At 41.9% G+C, this 20,880-nt stretch overlaps 1 protein-coding gene across 2 annotated transcripts in view; it reads right to left on the reverse strand.

Annotated features, from left to right (window-relative positions):
- Nucleotides 1-20,880, reverse strand: part of LOC118083125 (von Willebrand factor D and EGF domain-containing protein-like) — a 123,182-nt gene that overhangs the window by 84,548 nt on the left and 17,754 nt on the right. For both annotated transcript variants that reach the window (XM_060279527.1, XM_060279539.1), the window contains exon 2: nucleotides 927-1,111. In XM_060279527.1, the coding sequence (XP_060135510.1) occupies nucleotides 927-1,111 (185 nt within the window). The remainder of the gene's footprint in view (nucleotides 1-926; nucleotides 1,112-20,880) is intronic.

Consider the following 20,880-nt stretch of genomic DNA (forward strand, 5'->3'; position numbering starts at 1 on the left):
ATTTAATTTGAATCAAAAAGTCATCCGTAGAAGAAGCAAAACCTCAAAGGAGCTGTAGTTTTAAGCAGTTGATTAGAGGGATTGAAGATGTTTAGAAATGCCCAACACACTGAGAGTCACCTACTTCCCCTGGGACAGCTGGGACATTATCTATGCAATTCCTCAGAACACCACAAAAGCCCTGCATATTCATGGATTGCTTCACAATATGCCAACTTCTCAACCCACATTTTGCATGCAAAGCAGCGGATGTCAGAAAGATGGCTTGGAGCTGTGAACCAGGAAAAGTGTGTTGACTTGTAGATGCTATTTTCAACATGTCAGTGGAATTGTCAAGGTATGAACAACGTAAGGGAGAAATTTGCTTATTGAATGAAGCAAGTCACACTGATCTGTTTGCCTCTGTGAACACATCTCCAGCTGCTCCTGGGGAGAACAAACTCACCAATAGCTTGAGTCAGATATGCCACACAATACAATTAATACAGTAAAATCTGGGTGATCTAGCCCAGGCATTGGCAAACTCGGCCCTCCTGATGTTTTGGGACTACAATTCCCATCATCCCTGACCATTGGTCCTGTTAGCTAGGGATGATGGGAGTTGTAGTCCCAAAACATCTGGAGGGCCAAGTTTGCCTATCATAGCTGCCAAGTTTTCCCCTTTCTCGCGAGGAAGCCTATTCAGCATAAGGGAAAATCCCTTAAAATAAGGAATAACTTGGCAGCTATGTTGCCTATGCCTGATCTAGCCCTTCCAATATGGAGGGGGGCATTTCTTCCAGATCCTAACCATGCATATATCCATGGTAACATAGGAGGCTAGAATATTACTGAGGAATATATTAGAGGTGAGTTGCAGAAGAGTATATCAGAGGTGAAAACTGGGAATCCTGGGGAAAATATTTTTTTAAAAAAATGGTACGAACCTCTATACACTTGGTTGGCATTTCTGCAGGCTTGTTGTCAATCATGAAGCGGTACCATCCTTGAGGAAGGGAATGATCGCAGACCATGTCCTGAATGGCAGTTTCCTGCAATTCCAGGGAATCAAAAGTGATGCTGCGATAAGCATTGTGTAGAACACGATGTCCTTCTGGCAAGCATTCTGGAGCTAATAATAAGAAAAAAGACATCTATTTTGCTGTGTCTTTTCTGTAAATAATAATTATTATTATTATTAATAAATTTTTATTTATATCCTACCTTTCCCGGTCTCAGGGCTGCTAACAACAAATATAAAACATCAACCAAAAACAACGAAAAATACACATCAATATAGCATCACCAGTTAGTCCTGCTATGGCTAGCAAGGAGACCAGGGAAATTTTTGATGTGGGGACCCAGAAGGGTTTCTTCATAAAAAAAGGAAAGGGAAAAGGGATGACAGATCAGGATAAACTGAAGGCCAGGCGGAATAACTCTGTCTTATAGGCCCTGCGGAAGGAGATCAAGGAGACCAACCAATAAATCATTTGTGTCCTGAGTTTTACACTAAACTTACTGAATTCATGTGGTTAAGGGAAATGTCACAACTCATACTGGTCACCTGTCTGGCAGTATTTTGAGACTTTTCTTATCTACCCAACTTCCAAGGACTTCTGAGATTTCTCATCATGAAATTAAGTGCCAATCCTGAGCAATCCAAACCCAGTGGAACCATTCCATCAACATGGGGCTTGTGGAATGATGAACTGATCCTGGGACCCAATGCCATGCCAACCCTTGCCCTGCCTGCCGCTGTCCATAAAGATTTGGCCTGATTTTATCCCATCACCTTTGTACAGTCTGGTTATTTTGCTGCAGATAATAAAGTGCAAGTGTCTCTGCGTCCAGTCCCTGTGTCCGTGGGATTGCGCTACTGTGCATGTGCCCCACGGACAGCCGTTGGGACTTGGAGCGCAGAGACTTCGGACGGGATAAACCAGGACCGCGAGAGAGATTACATGCTTGCATATACACAACCATACAAAAAAAAGTGTGCGGCTTCCCCTTGCCTCTGCTGCGCTACGGAAGGATCTCTCTCTTTCCTAGTGATTTCTTCTCCGTTAGAGGGGAAGGAGAGGAGGCAAAAGGGAAAGGGAGGGTAGGTGGGTGTGGATAGAGAGCTCGTGCGAGCCGCGAGTGATGCGGCTGCTGGGCTGAAGGATCGTTTAGCCGTTATTGAGGAGCGAAAGCAGGAGAGCGGGTGCACCCACGGGGGAAGGGGGAATTGGTCCCTGGAAGTGTGTGTGGATTTTTGGGGGGGGGGGGTTGGAAGGGCTGCTGCAACTGGGACCAGCGAGGGGAGAGAGAGAAAAGAGGAGTAGAAAAAAGAGGGTGGGAAAAGGGGAGGGAGAAAGGAAGCTGAGGAGGCAGCTGGCTGGGGTGGGGGTGGGGAAGGGACTGAGTGAGGGGCTGAGGTGGTGGCGGTGGGTGAGTCACCCGGGGGGACCCCGCTAATTAATTCTAGCACCCGTTAATTTAACGGGCTTCATGATACTAGTGGATCAGATAATGTACCTGCCTGAGTAACAACTTCATGGTGAGTACCGGCACCTGTTTTTCTCTCCTAAAAATAAAATCCTCATCCTTTGATTCCCCACATTAATTCTATAGATCCATTTGAAACTTACCATAATAAGATCTGACCATTGTAACCATACTATGTATTTAGAAGAAAAAGATATTGTAAAACAAAACAATAAAACAAACACTTACTTATTGACTTTGTCTTCTTCCTTTCTTTGTAGAGCAAAACAAATTACTCTTAAAAAGCACAAAAAGAGCCAAAGCAGCTATGGAAGAATACACTAGAGTTTCATCTTCCTCATTCATCATCAAAAGAACTGTCAGTTAATTTCACACTGTGGGATCTTTATTACTGGTGATGATGTAAGAAGTAGAAAATAATAATAATGCTTTCCCCCTACTACCTAAGATTACATATGCAAAGATATCACTTAGAGCCACCATCTTCTTCTTTTTTAACTTGTAAATTAGGAATACTTTATGTTAAATCACTGGCATGAAGAAAATATTCATGGTGTTATCTGAGGCCATATTTCAACTGTCATTTCCCAGATTGTTTCTTACCCTCCTCCTAGTACTCCAAATGTGTTGAAGGAAGAGGCCTGGGAATTTGTGTAGCTGTTTTACCAGTGACATGACGATTTGGTCTATGGGCATGATATAGAGAATATCAACATCCATTGTTTTGATCTAGGTTGGTCACGATCATGGCAATAGTGACGAGATCAATCCAGACAAAAATGTAACGAATCAGAATAACTACCATATCTTTGTTGGGGATGTTGTAACAAAATAGTAAGTAGTAGGCAGTGCTTTTTTTCTGGGGGTACTCAAGGGTATGCACCAGCCCCCTCCCCCAAAGTGTTAAAAGTTTGGCACTTATTGTGACAACTTCATGGTGAATACAGACACTTTTTAAAATTATTATTTAAAAAAGCACCGGAAGCAGGTATTACTTTCGCTTATAAAAGTATTCCCTCTTTCTTTCCCTCTTTCTTCTTAGTGTCTTAACAAATGTAACTGATTTGCAAAAATGATACATGTTAAAATATGAGTGACACTGCACACACCTTTGTAATTCAATAAATCTTTAATAAAAATATTTTTAAAAATAAAAGTATTCACAAGGTGAATTTCTATACAAATCTACTCGGAGATAAGCCCCATTGAGTTCAATGGGACTTAAGTGAAAGCCTTATTTCTCTTCACCAGGGACAGCACATCACTGTATTTTGTTTTAATGGTTTATTTTATTTTTTAAGTTACAACTGTCCTTTATCAGAGAAGCGCTAGATCTTTTTCGCAGAAACCAGAGGAAATTGCTGTGGAAAACACTTTGTTTCAATGGCCACCTCACAACCAAGGTTTGCCTTTGGCTGACCTAATACTGTGTCAAGAAAGGGCTGATTTATATGCCATAGGTATTCCATAAATATGCAACATGAAAGCCACAAGGAATTTTCTTGACACTTTATACAAAACAAATCAATGATTGTGAAAAGAATGCATGCGGTAAATGTATTTTGTTAAGTGAAACCAGGTCAGAAAAACTACATCAAGGTCTCACAGAACACGATCCTTAATCTGAATTCTGCTTACGTCAGCAGATAGTGTGGGCGAAGGCTGAGTGGAAGCGGGACAACAGGATCATAGAGGTTTATGGGTAGGATAACCACAGGTGCCTTGTCTTATGCTTTAGCAGATTTTCTGCTGCAATCCTATGCACACTGAGCTAACAGTCCTATTGAACTAAATGAGTCTGACTTCTGAACATGTACAGGATTGCACCAGGACATGTACAGGATTGCACCTGGTGTGGGGCTTGAAAAGTGGCATCCCAATACTGTGTCAGTTCTGGTTGTGGACTTGACAGACCCTATCAGACTGAAAAGGTGAAATATCTGTGGCTTGAAAGTGGTTATACAAAAGGCAGGATACATGCACAAACTGAAATTATGCACCAGGACACAATAATTACCATTCTATTGGTTTTTTTTTATATATAAAAAAAACAAAACAAAACCAAAACCTGTCTTTTTGATTATTCTAAACTGTTAGTGTAGCATTTCACTTGAAAAGGCAAGATACATGCTAAGGGAACTGCTGAAACTATATTTAACTAGGCTGCAATAGAATCTTGTTCTATTTCAAATATATAACTGGAGATTTCATATCCTTGTATACTCTATAGCACGCATCCCCAAACTTCGGCCCTCCAGATGTTTTGGACTACAATTCCCATCTTCCCCGACCACTGGTCCTGTTAGCTAGGGATCATGGGAGTTGTAGGCCAAAACATCTGGAGGGCCGCAGTTTGGGGATGCCTGCTCTATAGTCTTGTATAAACTATTTAGTGCAGTTGGCATTATGATTCCTCCCCCCCCCCCAAGGAAGCTGTAAAAATGGTTCCTTATTATAAGCAACACTGCTTAAACAAATTGCACAAATACTGTAGACGCTAAGGCAGTTTCACCCCTCAATGTATGAGAGGGCCCAGCCCCTATCAACGTTCAAAGGGTGTTCAGCTCCGCCCCCTAGCTCCTTGCGACATCGCATGTGTGACATCATGACGTCGCACTGGGCCCCCTCAATCAACAGAGAAGGTGGTGCCTCATACTGTGAAGCAAAGCAGATCGTGAAGTTCAAAAGGTGGTTCTGCTTGCCCTCCATGCATTCATTTTACATGTAGGGGGCCATTTCTGTACAGTGGTACCTCTGGTTAAACACTTCAGGTTACAGACTCCGCTAACCCAGAAATAGTACCTTTGCCTCAGGATGAGAACAGAAATCGTGCTGCGGCAGCAGGAGGCCCCATTAGCTAAAGTGGTACCTCAGGTTAAGAACCGTTTCATGTTAAGAACAGACCTCCGGAATGAATTAAGTTCTTAACCCGAGGTACCACTGCATGTACAGGGCTCACGTTTCCAAAAAGCCAAAGCCAAACCGCTTCCTTTAGCTACCTTTGGCCAGCCTCTTTAATATCCCTATCTCCTCCTGCTTTCAGCCTCCTGGGATATTGGCCCTGAAACCATGCTCTATGAAACCTCACTCTGCTGAGACCTTTCCCTCAATTTGGAGAGTATGCTAACCCTATTCCATAATTAGGTTTTGGGGGGGGGCAGAGGAGAAGTTCCTGTTGACATTTATGGAGTTAATCACACATTTATGATTTACTTGTTGGTACTCGTTATGAAAGTATTAAAAAGTATCCAACACCACAAACACTTCTAATAGTATTTGCAGTAAGAGAAAATGGGTGGTGGGAAGAAAAAGAGAATATTTTTTTATTTTAGAAATATGGGTCCCTACTGAAATACGTAATCAATTTATTCAAACTTATTATCTAAGTAGTTATAGCTGAATCTGTAAATGATTTCTTATGGTGCCTGAATAAGTTCAGTTTCTTTCTTTCTTTCTTTCTTTCTTTCTTTCTTTCTTTCTTTCTTTCTTTCTTTCTTGTATTCTCTGTTCATGTTACTCTGGAACAGTCAGAAAGTGGCATTTGACTTGCATAAAACATTAAAGTACAATTTGCCTGGGAGGAAGGTCACTTATCATCCAGGGTCTTCCATGAAGTAATGAAATGAACATGCTGTTGCCAAAACACTGGACAGCTGTGCTCTCTGTTTAGTTGCCGAGAAAACAATTACCTTTTCATACACTGGTCTGTTAGCTGGAGTTTAATATCTGTTCCTCATGTGTAGATTAGGAATGATTGCATTGAGGATATGAAACATCTATTATAGTCAGACTTTCCCGAGAGTATTTACCAAAAAAAAAAAAAAAAAAAAACCCACATACTGAAGTTTGCAGCCAGATGCAGAAGAATATAGCAAACCATTTTTCCTCACAGATGTTCAGTTCTTCTTGGAAGAGGCTAAGAGACATGAATACTGAAGAAATGTATTAAGCAAATAGGCCTGGGATATTTGTGTGTATATGTACATGTGCATGAAATTAAGTGATTCTGAAGGTAGAAAGATTCTGAATTCCATAAATTACAATCCCTCTTACACAACACTTGAAAGTGGAAAGAGTGGAGTAATTTGACTCCATGGGACTGGACCAGGCAAGAAAAACTAGTACAGTGACAGAGGAACAAGACTGTATATATTTTCTCACAAAGGGGGTAATTCCTGAATCTGCCCTATGTCTTCAGAATATGACTATATTCATCAACATCAAATTGACACAAGGCAAAATGGTGGAAGAAAAAGAGGTTAACAAACAATTCTGGAAAATGTATCTTAATTGAAAGGATTTTTGCCTGACAAGCCAAACTATTAATTTCTGCATAAGATTTTATTGGCTTTCTAATCTGCATAGATTTAGCAGCTTTCAGTGCTACTATGTTGATAATGAAAAATTGTCATGGTGTCATTTCTTGTGACGTCGAGCCAAAGAAACAGCAAGCATTGTTTTCAGCTACCATTGGTCCTGTGGCCAACTAGAAAATATCGCTGTCTTAGTTACTAATTCTAGCTCTTTTACTGAATAAAACCTGTAAGAACTTGAAAATAGAAATGCTATTGCTTTGTTGAGGATTTTTAGTCCTGTAAATTTGCACACTGACTTTAAATTAATGAAGGTGCCTTTAAAGACTTCTGAGCAATCAATGAAGAAAATTATAATTATAGTTATTGATTGGCTCCCCTCCCCCATCTCTGAGAATGAAGAAGGGTGGCAAAATTAACAGGTTCTTGCATCCTAATCTCAGCCAAACACACCTTGCAAATGCTGCTTTCCTAAAGAAGACAAATAAAACGAACAAATATGCCTTGATTTTTAGAATCCAAGGGTTTGCATTCAGATGGAAATTTGATTTTCATTCTTTCCTCCTTTGAGAATCACTTATTTCCATACGAAGGCCATAATGCAGTCTAATTATAATTCAGGAATCAAAATATTTTTCTCACACTGCTCCCATAGTGAACCAGTAACTGAATTCTGACAATATTCCTCTCATTGTATTCACACTGTAACTCATCCAATCTCATTTCTACCTATAACCAGGAGAAAGGCTTGGACTCAAATAAAGCTATATTTTTGGACTGGCTACAAATCCACACACACGCAGTGTCACAATGCCATAAAAATAGTGATTCTGCTTTAAAATGAGGAAACAGAGTGGAACCGCAATCGGGGCTGGGGGAAGTTGTTTAACTGTCCTCCCAGCATTTCTCCCTCAAGCAGGTTTCATCCATCACTGTGGTTTTAAATGTGTGTTTATCTCTAGCTGTGCAAATGTACTTTATTCTGCTATAGCTAAAGCTCCATATTTTGGGGGTTTATACCAGTGATCCAGGCTTTTTGCTTATTCCTAAGTAGCCTATTGCATACCACTCTGCCACACCAAGGCCATGTGTTGCTGTGTGATATGTGGGCAGTGCTTGCCAGCTCATTTCTGGTCCCCGCTGACAATGTTCACATTAGCACTTAAAGCCCTAAATGACTTGGGTCCCAAACCACTTTCATCCCTCTGATCTTACTTGGCTGTTAAGATTGGCAAAGCGGGGAATCCCTGGCAGTTCTGCTGTTCTCAGAAGTGTGGGAAAAGGTGGCCCAGGGAAGGGCTTTCTCTGTAGCGGTCCTTGAGTTGTAGCACTATTTTCACTATGCTGAAGATTCATTATTATTCTTTTAACCTTGGTCTTTGTCAACTAAGGTACTTTGCTGTGCACATCCAACCTCTTTTATTGAATTTACACGCTTTTGCTTGAAATGGTTTTGTTTCACCATTATAACCATTTAATCTTGGGGGTGGGGGTTTAATTAGAGGAACATCATATTGTTATAAGTGATCCAATAATTTTATATTATCTTGTTGTAACCTGCCTTGGGACCTTATTCCGAAGGGCAGGTAAGAAATCTTACAATTCTTAGTCTAACAGAGACTATTGCGTTAAGTCTTTGGCAGTCCGTATTGAGACATTCCATTATGAAATAGATTTCTTCATGAAGTGTGTGTGTCTGTGTTGATGATAGGAGGGGGGGGGGTATTAGGAGCTGGGTAAGTGCAGATGCTCCAGGTAACAGGAATGTTTCCCCTGAAGAATGTCAGCCTTCTAGCAGCATGTGATACTTTATCTAAACCTAGACAGCCAGTGGTTTACATGCTGGATGTTCTGCCTTGTTCTTAACAATAAAGTAGGCCAGGAGTTCAGCTTTCATTGTGGCCTGCTCTTTTCTGTCATTGGGATAAAACTAAATGAATATTTGGTTTGGTATACAATGCGAACTTTGTACTTAAGAGTATTATGTACTGAGAGTCCCAACCTAATAGGTGATGTGGTTCTGGTTGGGCAAAGATATATTCCTCTCATCCTCTGCTCCCCAGACATTCCCAGGCAAAATATAACAGCCAAAGTTCAGGCCACTTCACATTACAAATGGAACTATTTGTAATTTACCCCCAAAGCCAAATGCCTTTTAGAAGCATGTTTAGATCCAGTCCCAAGTAATTCCGCTTCCTTTTCCATCGCTTGAAAATTCAACAAATTTTCGCATAGGCTTCCAGGACTGGAAACACTCAGTAAGCTTGCCTGGCCAGCCAGATAAGACAAAAGTTCATGCTCCCAAGTATGGAATTAAAGTATTAATTCTCCAGTCTCTGTTGTCCCTTGTTTTTATCACCAGCTGTCTGTGTTTGCTTTTTCCCCCAGCACTTGTAAGCAGTAATTTCTGAAAACATATCTGAACAATTTAAATGCTGAAATATATGAGCGTTCAGGGGACGCGGGTGGTGCTGTGGTCTAAATCACAGAACCTAGGGCTTGCCGATCAGAAGGTCGGCAGTTCGAATCCCCACGACGGGGTGAGCTCCCGTTGTTCGGTCCCAGCTCCTGCCCACCTAGCAGTTCGAAAGCACATCAAAGTGCAAGTAGATAAATAGGTACCACTCCGGTAGGAAGGTAAACGGTGTTTCCGTGCACTGCTCTGGTTTGCCAGAAGCGGCTTAGTCATGCTGGCCACATGACCCGGAAGCTGTCTGTGGACAAATGCTGGTTCCCTCGGCCTATAGAGCGAGATGAGCACCACAACCCCAGAGTTGTTTGTGACTGGACCTAACAGTCAGGGGTACCTTTACCTTTATATGATCTCCCAACATTGTATAAAACATGAATGAATTCTGTAAAGTGTGAGGAGAATGCAATTTAATTTAGTTCTCTCTGGGCTGGGAGCAAGAGGTACTTGAACTATAATGACATGTCCCATGTGCACAGTGCACAGAAGAAGACATCAATGTCGCAGAGAGAAGGAAATGCTATATTTTGCTCCATTTGGTGTATGTTAAAAGTAGAATTTGTTACAGAAGGTACAGAAAATGAATTCAAGACAAACTGTTCTTCAGTTGAGTAACTAATATAAACACCACATTTTGTGAGTGTGTTGATATTATTAACACATGGGGCAACAAAATTTAAAAATATACAATATTAAAACAAGTATGGATCAAATGTGCCCTTACAAGATTTAGCTATAAGAGAAGAAGAGGAGGAGTTTGGATTGATATCCCGCTTTATCACTACCCAATGGAGTCTCAAAGCGGCTAACAATCTCCTTTCCCTTCCTCCCCCACAACAAACACTCTGAGGTGAGTGAGGCTGAGAGACTTCAGAGAAGTGTGACTAGCCCAAGGTCACCCAGCAGCTGCATGTGGAGGAGCGGAGATTAAGAGCGGTGGACTCGTTCCCCAGATTACGAGTCCACCGCTCTTAACCACTACACCACACTGGCACAAAAGTAGAGAGCCCTGTTAGTTCAGGCCAAAGGCCAATCTACATAGATTAGTGTCCTCTTAACAGTGGACAACCAGAAAGCCTATTAGAAACCATAAAGCAGGATCTGCATGCAGCACCACACTGCCCACTTCTGATTCTCAGCTACTGGTACACAAAGACATGCCGCATCCCTCAGTGGAGGCAGAACATAGCCATCAGCGCTAGTAGCTGTCAACTGAATGAATAATGGAATAATCACACAACAAACACTTGAATGTATTTTGAATGTATTTTGTAATTTTAATGTATTTTAATGTATTTTGTTATTTGTTGGAAGCTGCCCAAAGTAGCGGGGGAAACCCAGCCAGATGGGCGGGGTATAAATAATAAATAATAATAATAATTGAAGAAATTGCCAAACGGTGGGATTAAACCAGACTCTCCACTAGGCCAACTATTGGCTAATTTCATCATACATTATAATTGTTTCACTGTAATATACAATAGGCCCAATCTACTACTGTTCTTTGAAACATACTGTGAACTTTCAAAACATGGATTTTGAAAACTGGTTTAATAAAGGCAAACTTTCATCTTTATACCTGCAGGCTAAACAACATGTTGTTGTTTTTTGAGAAACAAGGCCAGGTTTTAATCATAGTTGATACCTGGAGTTTATTACAGGCTTTCCATTTGCAATTTGTGTTTTTTAAAAACAAACTCTAAACAAGCAATCTACATGTAAAAAGCTGTAAGGGAAATGAGTACACAAAGAAAACAACGGGCAATAAATTTGCATTTCAGCCTTTGTTCATTAGTCAATGGTTGTCTCTGCAAACCTGCTGCTTAGAAGTTGTGTCGTGGATGATACAAAATCTGTTCAGTTTAGAATGTCTATGTAGAGCTTCATATCTAGAGCAGGAGTTAACCAGACTCTGGTCTGCAGACCACCAGTAGTTCACAAGCTTCATTCGGGTGGTCTGCATGTCTGTGGATTTGTGGTTGAAGACAGGAGATGGCACATCCATTGTGTTACATATTCATATCCATGTTTAACTGTATTTGTATTGCTTCTTGTATTTCTTACATTGTGTTTTATTGTATTACAGTTCACATTCTATGGAATTAACACAAATTGTAGCGCAATAAAATACAATTTGGAAGAAATAAAGGAAATAATAAAAATACAACTGAAAATCATATAGCATTTAGCACAGTGTTACAACTGTTACAACAAATTCATTAAGTGGTCAGCCAAGATCCTCAGCAATTTTCAAGTGGTGAGGGAGATTGGGAACCACTGATGTAGAATATAAAAACGGAGCTTTTCTTACAAGTCTCCTTTTCTATCAACCCTGAAGGCACATGAGGCTACCACCTCACTGAAACTAAACAAATTTCTTTCTAGTTAATGCCCAGATGGGTGAATGCCTGAGAATAGCATGTAATCTGCCTTGCATTCCATGATAGAAGACAGGTGGGCTATAAATGTAAAACCATAAATCAATAATATATACTAGGGTCTCCATTGTTTCCCAGAGTGAGGCAATTCACTCCCGTTGAATATAGTGCTGGCCACAAGCTTGGATATATTTGCAGATTAGACAAATTCAGATTAGAGGGTTATTGTTCCCTCTGACAGTGAACTCTACTGTTAAGTGCCAACAGTATTAAAGCCAAAATGGGGTTGCTGAAAAACACAACAGAGATATCAGCAGGCTCACGGTAACCCTAACTTGCAGAAGTACAAAATAATCTTCAGGGAGAAAATATAAGAGTGCAAAAGTTCAGCCCTATGAGGTCTGAACAAAATTGTACATCTATCTTTGGTGATAGTTACAGTGCTCTGAATACTAGGTGCTGGGGATAAACAAATGGTCGTGCTGATACTGTTATGCTTGCAGGTATCTGCTGGTGATTGTTAGAAACAAGATACTGGACTATATAAACCTCATACTGATCTAGCAGAGTTCATCTTATGTTCTTACGTGTTCTCAGTTCAGAGCACCGAATGATACAGTTTTCTAAGCAAGCACGAACAATAGCAATGCACAAAATATTTTATGAGCCGGTGTACCTGCTACTCATACATATCTTTCATATACATATATTACTGCACAGACATCTGTTGTACGCATCACATCAGTTCATTCCAACACAATTTCTCATTCTGTGTGATTAGTGATACCCATGGTTGAAATATTAGGAACACTTCTTGGAATACATAGTATTCAGTTGACACCGTGCATGCCTAGAATAGAAATGTCTTCATTCTGGGCAAAGAAGAAGAAGCAAAGGAAGTAAGAGTTTCTTTAAAATAACACCAAGTTTACCTCGCCTGAACTAAAATTCTTCAAAACAGAGGGCATATCTGGCCTTATGTGAGGAATGCATTTCATGTTTTGCCTTTCAACATGTGCAAATAAGAATTTAATTAACCTTTGCTTCAGCCTAGGTGTCAAACTGAGCTGTATAAATGGTATCTGGAGATAATTAGTGGATTGTGGCTGAAGTTACTTTGCCTATGATGCTAAAGCTTCTTGTGAAATCAACAGGGATTACTTAAGAAGATATTTTTTTAAAGAATCATGTTCTTAAGACTCACTTTGCTTCTTTGAGAGGAGGTGCTGAAAATACCCTATGATAATTGGATAACAGGGCTTGTTCTCAAAGGCTGCCGTCTCTAGATCTATAAAAAGCTATCGTCTTCACACACCCTTTTCTCAATTCTACATTTCTGAACTTGTTCTGTGTTTTGGTTTAGATCATCAGTTTGTCAATACTTCGGCCGTCCCGGGGGCCAGTTGTCAGACTGGTCCCACAGGCCAAATATGTGATTGCTCTCACAAATGTGATGAACAACACACAAGTCAGTAAATAAGGCTTAACTGCTTTATTTACATATAAACAAACTGGGAGCTCTACATCATGGCTCCCTCTCTCTGGCATCACAGCCAGTAAAGAGAAAGAACAAAAGAGGACAACAGTCCCACGTAGTACAGCAAGATAAACATCCTGTCTACGTCACTTCCACTCTGTGGGAATGAAAACACATACAGTCATGTGATACACAATAACCCTATGACTGCAGACGGGGAATGAATCCTAACACAGTTCTACTGCAACATGGTGTGAAGAAATGAAGGATAAGCAGATTATTAATATGTTACTCCTGAGGAATTTGCAACCCTGATGCAGTGAGGTTTTACAATCCCCTTGCAATGTTAGAAAGAAACACAAATATTATCTTTAACCAAATGGAATTTAGTTTGAAATCTGTCATTCCACTAAACTGAAACGATGTCCCAAAACCGTCGGGAGATTCAGTAAAAATTATCACTGAATACACTTGTTCATTCATCAATAAACATCTCATTAACAAACATTCCAAATGCTGGGATTCATCTAAGCCAGCATACTAGGGCTCCCACTAACACAATGGCCTTTTGCTCCTGTCCTCACCCTCTGCACACCCTGTGCCTCCACCAGATCTGCTTTGGGGGGGCAGGAGAACCTCCAGAACAATGCATGGGAGAGCAAGCAGGGATTGTTTTGGCTGGCAATCAGAAATGTTTGTGACAATGGGATGATGGGAAGAGTGTGATGTTGAATTCCTCCCATATTGTTCAAAACAGTATCATTATCCAATGCTCTGTGTGCATAGCCCCACAGGCCCAACAGAATTTCCATCTCCTCTCCTCCCTTAAAAAGGTAAAGGTAAAGGGACCCCTGATCGTTAAGGCCAGTCGCAGACGACTCTGGGGTTGCGGTGCTCATCTTGCTTTAAAGCTGAGGGAGCCTGCGTACAGCTTCCGAGTCATGTGGCCAGCATGACTATGCCGCTTCTGGCGAACCAGAGCAGCGCACGGAAATGCCATTTACCTTCCCACCGGAGTGGTACCTATTTATTTACTTGCAATTTGATGTGCTTTCGAACTGCTAGGTTGGCAGGAGCAGGGACCAAATGGTGACATGCTGTCAAATAAAGCCTCCCACCCTCTGGAATTCATTGCAAGGGTGTGTGGTGGACTGAAGTGAGCGTGCTCTGTAGTTTGCACGGAAGTCTCTTGCACCAGCGGAGCTTCAGCATTGGCTGCAGCTAATACTTTAAAGTTTAAATGACAAAACATATTATTTAGTGCAACTCTGAGTGAAGCACGCATGCACACAGAAGGTCACAGTTCCAATCCCTGGCCAAAAGGATTTTGTAGCTGGTAATAGGAAAGCCCTCTGCCTGAGACTTTCAAGAGCTGTTGTCTTGGAAAGCTGACAATAATTGGCAGAGCTTGTTGTTTAGTCGTTTAGTCGTGTCTGACTCTTCATGACCCCATGGACCATAGCACGCCAAGCACTCCTGTCTTGCACTGCCTCCCGCAGTTTGGTCAAACTCATGTTCGTAGCTTCGAGAACACTGTCCAACCATCTCGTCCTCTGTCGTCTCCTTCTCCTAGTGCCCTCAATCTTTCCCAACATCAGGGTCTTTTCCAAGGATTCTTCTCTTCTCATGAGGTGGCCAAAGTATTGGAGCCTCAGCTTCACGATCTGTCCTTCCAGTGAGCACCCAGGGCTGATTTACTTAAGAATGGATAGGTTTGATCTTCTTGCAGTCCATGGGACTCTCAAGAGTCTCCTCCAGCACCATAATTCAAAAGCATCAATTCTTCGGCGATCAGCCTTCTTTATGGTCCAGCTCTCACTTCCATACATCACTACTGGAAAAACCATAGCTTTAACTATACGGACCTTTGTAGGCAAGGTGATGTCTCTGCTTTTTAAGATGCTGTCTAGGTTTGTCGTTGCTTTTCTCCCAAGAAGCAGGTGTCTTTTAATTTCGTGACTGCTGTCACCATCTGCAGTGATCAAGGAGCCCAAGAAAGTAAAATCTCTCACTGCCTCCATTTCTTCCCCTTCTATTTGCTAGGAGGTGATGGGACCAGGAGGTGATGGGACCCTTCATGGATCAATGCCTTGTCGTGGCGAAGGGGCTTGAATAACTCAGAGAAGCTATGAGCTATGCCATGCAGGGCCACCCAAGATGGACAGGTCATAGTGGAGAGTTTTGACTAAACGTGATCCACCTGGAGAAGGAACTGGCAAGCCACTCCAGTATCCCTGCCAAGAAAACTCCATGGACAAAGACAACTGGCAGAGCTTAGATCAGGCATAGGCAACCTTGGCTCTCCAGATGTTTTGGAACTACAACTCCCATGATCCTTAGCTTACAGGGCCAGTGGTCAGGGATCATGGGAGTTGTAGTTCCAAAACATCTGGAGAGCCAAGGTTGCCTATGCCTGGCTTAGATGGACCAGCATTTGACTCAGTTTAAGGCAGTTGGAAATAAGCAATAATATGCAGCCTGCAGCCCCTGTAAAACATAGGACAGTGCCACTATGAACAAATCATGCATGATAAGCAAACTCCAAACTGTCTGGATTTGGAAAGAAAGGGTGGCTGCTCCATAGAATTCTGCTGCCACCGAGCAAAATAAATAAATTCATATCAATAAAATACCCTGCCCTGGGATTCACTGAGATGAAGGGCAAGCTATAGATAGCCTAATAACTTTGAGGAGGGGGCATGAGAAACCCTTTTCCTGTAAGTTTTGCACACTACTCCTTTCAACACATATGAACCACACAGTGCCTTTTTTCTAGGGGTACTCAACATTTCAACATTAACATTTTCAAATGTAAAAAGTGTGACACTTACTGTAACAACTTCGTGGTGAGTGCCAGCACCTTTTTGAAGAAGAAGAAGAAGAAGAAGAAGAAGAAGAAGAAGAAGAAGAAGAAGAAGAAGAAGAAGAAGAAGAAGAAGAAGCGGCAGCACTGGAAACACACATTTTTTTGAAAGTGTATCAAGAAATCAACTAAACCAGCATATGTAAATGTGAGGACAAATTCCGCAGTCCCCTCAGCACTCAAGAGCAGCTTTTCATGATGTACAGGGGTTGCAATGAGGGAAGGGGAATTCATGGAAATTGGGTGCCCTGTCCTGAGCACAGAAAAGTCTAGCTCAATATGAGCACTTGATATAGATCATAATATGTATATTTATATTTACAGTGCTCTGGGAATTATGTTGACTTCAGACAAATGGAAAGTGAGAAGCACACCGACAAGAGCCTCTGGTCATCACTGCGACCAGTCAGTTGGGTTTCCCAAACTGTTTCCCCCCCCCCCCTTTGTGGGAGTGATGAATGACTTGCTTCTGACTTTTGATGTGAACAAAACTCAGCCCCTCTTCAATAAATCCTAACATCTGTTAGCTAAAGTTAACAGGCAGTGCAAATGGTGTTATGAGGACTCCTGCCAAGGACTGTGCTTTCCCAGAGTCTGCCTCAAACATATCTACGGTATGTCTTCTGCAACTTCAGTGGAGAGTTAGTTTTGGTTAGATTCTCTTTCAATGGGCAAAATGATTCTGTAACAATTTGTGTTTGTCATGCCTTGCTCTCTGCTGTCCTAAAAAATTAACTTCCATCAATAAAGGTATCTGGCACAGTGCTCACTGCCTCTTAACTTGACTGTGTATCATAGACCACAGTACATTTCTTCTTGACGGGGGCTGCAGTACTGAACCTTGGACTGCCAGGATGTGAACCATATCAGGAATATAGTCAATGCAGTTAACAAACCTTTTTTTTTTACATTATTCAGTTTTTCCTTCATTATCTTGCCAATCACTCTCATATACACTTTGTTTCAAATGGGTTGCTTTGGAAGACATTTCCCCTACGAATTCATCTTGAAAATGTCTGCTAACTCTTGTTAAAGTACAATGCTGGAGTTTAAAACTAAACCCAAGATTATTATTAGGGTATAACAATGTGACAAAGTGCTGCTGTCACAACACCTTGCTGTAGACTAGGGTTAAGTAACCTGTGGCCCTCCATATATTTTTGGTCTATAACTCTCAGTATCCATGAAGATTCAGCATGCTGGTTAGGGCTGATGGGAACTGGAGTCTAACAAAGGCCTGGCAAGCCAAAAATGTCCAACCCCTGCCTCAGGCCACAATAGCTATGATTTCCCATAATTTCTCAAACTGATCAACACTATGTAAAGAACAAACATGCAATTTGTCTAAACTGTTTTTATCCCAGTAGCCTTTCTGAATCTGTAATAAACTTTTCCCATGTACTAAGAAAGCCGTTTTGAAAATGTAGAAAAGAGGGGAGGGGGGATCCATGTCTAAGTATACCCCACAGCCCCACATGGTAACCAGGCCCTTGACATTAAAGTAATTTTGCTTCCCTTGTTTACTATTACCACTGCAATCCCCTTTAAAACAAACAAACAACAGCAACATACGGTTTCAGGATAATTTCATTACAGTGCATATTGATTCATCAGTTGGCTCATTAATATTAATGACATTCAAATGGCTGAATTTCTGTAAGCTGGGATAAGAGTTTCCTCAGAGGAATCCCAGCTCCCAGAGATGAATTAAACTAAATACACTTCTTCATACAGATAGGGGACCACATTATGCTACAAATTACGTGGTGTAAATGTGGAAAGGCTGAGCTTCTTATAGACATGCTGTATTTCCCCGGATTTAGTCCAAATACTTATGTGTATTTGTGTTATCAACGGATTATTAAGTCTAGCTAACAATTTGCTGGTTTACTTCTGTTACATTAATATGAATTAATTTAATTTCTGTCCTTTAGAACATGCCGGGGGGGGGGGTGTCCCCAAGGTAAAATCAAGTGTCCATGCGGCTTAATCCTGAGAATCGACATTGACAGCTACCTCCCTGTGCATTGAGAAGAACTGTCATTCACTAGTAGAGAAGAAGCTTTGCACATATTCAGTTCCCGGTATCTGCACATAAACCAGTAAATAGCAGTAGCAGTTGGTGGAGCAGGGCTTTGCTAGTTACCTGGTTTCTCAATGTCCTGTAGTAGATTATTCCTATGGGTGGTATTAAATGCTAATCAAAGTAAACCCACTGAATTTAGTAGATATAATTGACAGGAGCGAGCTGGTAGTAATTCACACTGTGCACATTGGAGTTAACTCTTTTTTCACGGGAACATGAACTGCACAGACTGGACGGAGTGTCAGGCCTAATGAGCAGAGGAACTTATCCCTGGAAGGTCTTGCCCCTAGACCAGGCATCCCCAAACTTCGGCCCTCCAGATGTTTTGGACTACATTCCAATCATCACTGACCACTGGTCCTCTTAGCTAGGGATCATGGGAATTGTAGGCCAAAACATCTGTTTTTTTAATAATAATTTTTATTAATTTTATACAAACAAAACAAACACAAACAAAACATACAATATAGCACTGTCCCTTCGTTTTCCCTCCACCCACCGGTCCACTTCTGCCACCAGTGGTACCCGTGTGCTTTAAGAATCAAAGGGGTCCAATTATAAGTTGGGTTTAGCCTCCCCCCTCCCTCCTCCCCCCATATCCCCCCCCTGCCACTGAAAGAACAGGGATGGAGGAGTTCTGGGGATTGGTTTCCCCCAGCTCTTTCATAGACATATTTAAACAGATACAAACACAACAAAAAAATAGGGAAAAGTTACAACTTCCCAGTTCTTATTATCTTAACATTATAATAGTGACTCCCTCGATAGTCTTCCTCCTGGTTTTCCTAACAAACTCTAGTTGCTTGTGGCGAATTTTCTATTCCAGTTTAAAATCCTTTTCTTATAATATTAACTCAATCCTCCTCCTTTTCCATGCTGTCCTCCCACAGGCCCCCTCCTGCCACAAGAGGAACCCGTAGGGCACAGCATTTCCAAGGTTCCGTTATATCCCCTCCTCCCCCCTCTGGGCACCCCCTGCCACTGAGTATCCCAGAGTAAGGAGAGGAGGGTAGGCAGCTTTCTGCCTGAACATCTATCTTAACTCACAAAAATTTATATTAACTTAAAAATTCTTTCCTCAGACATTCTTCTAATTCCCTCCAGAAAATACAGCTTCTCTCTTTTTTTTTTTTACACTCCATCCCCTCTCCCTAAGTCTTTTCCCCCAATTGGATCAGCATTTCCATTGACAAGCCAAAATTTCGAAAACCGTCTTTCAGAAACCAAAACAAAATCTTTTAACTAAAATTTTCACCCCACACCAATTCTTTCCCAATTCCATCTCCAGGCCTCCGTCCCCCCCTGCCCCTGTCCTTCCCAGCCCTCAATAACACCACCCCACATTTTAGCCCCTCCAGGGTCTTCAATTCCATTGATCTTCATGCTCCTTTGCTTCTCATTTTCTTGCTCTGCTTGTTTTTCTTCCTTTTGAAATTCATGCTTTGCTTCATCCCAAACATATTTTTTATAGTCCAAGTCCCCTTCAGGATTTTCATCAGGTTGTTTTCCCTCACACATAGTCTCAAACTCAACAGTCTCTAAATCCAAATTTTCCTCTAAGTCCTGAACTTGGACTTCAGCCTCAACTGTTGATAAATTGGGATGTTGCCGTTCCTTGTAAATGTCCTCCCATATTTGTAGGTAGTTCAGCACAGCATCCTGGAAGGCTCGAGAATACTTTGTTGTCATACTTCTCTTAACCGCAGACAAACAGGAGATAGGGAACAAAGGGTACTGGAAAATTCCTTCCTGTTAGACGATCGACTCCATTTTGGCTGTTCTTTTCCTTTGTTCTTAACTCAATCACAAATCCATTTTTAACTCCAATTTAAATAGTTCTACCACATTTTCAATCAGTTTTTACTGTTCACAGCAATGCAATAAATCCACCCGGTCTTTTGACAGTTTGACAGCTTTTGACAGCTGTCAAAAGCGCTCTTCCCCTTAATAATGCTGTACCTCAAGGGGTGCCGGACTCGGGAGCTGAGAAGGTTCAAAAAAGTTTTTCTTTCTTTCGGGTCCACCGTCCCAAAAACTTTAATGTCTTTCGGCATAGGTTTATTTAAATCGCCTCCCAGTTTGCCATTAGGAAGAGACCGACTTCCGTTTCTTTAAAGTCTCTCCTATTTTTCCAATTGATGAATTTAGAGTCCAAATAGAAATTCCACTTACTTTCTGGAAACCTTTAATTTTGTTCGGAAGAATCCGCCGCTTGCCAGGTCAGGACTCGGAGCTTCGCTTCTCGGAGGTAAGATATAGCCCAAAATGGCTCCCGCGGTTCCACCCCGCCGGCTCTCGATCGCTCTACTGAGCTCTCGGGCAGCAGGGGATCCACAAAACGGAGCAACCGCTGGGCGCGTGAGTCACCGGGACTCTCTACCCGGTGTTTTTACGGGGAGTCCGCTCACTCTGCGGACTTCCCCCCCCCTCCGCGAGGCCAGGGACTTCGGCACGCGAAGTCCCTGCGTCCTTCTCTCCGCCGCGACAGACCGGAAGTCTTGTAGGCCAAAACATCTGGAGGGCCGCAGTTTGGGGGTGCCTGCCCTAGACTAAAGGTCCCCACCTCCCCACAGCTGTCTATGATTCCTCCTCCTCCAAGGTTTCCCCCCCAGCAATCAATGACAGCACCTGCATGTCTGCCTTTGCTCTTCCCACTTCATGCCTCTTCCTATTCTAGGAGACCAGCAGGGAGGGGAGCTTGTCGCAGTGGAACGGGGAGACCCCAGTGACTCTTCACCAGTCTCACTCATCTCTGCCTCTCTCCTCCCACCCTTCTGCTTCAGCTTCTGCCTCTGATTCTGGATTGGACTTATCTCAGCCATGT

The sequence above is a fragment of the Zootoca vivipara genome, chromosome 1 (genome assembly GCF_963506605.1).
Source record: "Zootoca vivipara chromosome 1, rZooViv1.1, whole genome shotgun sequence".
NCBI lineage: Eukaryota > Metazoa > Chordata > Lepidosauria > Squamata > Lacertidae > Zootoca > Zootoca vivipara.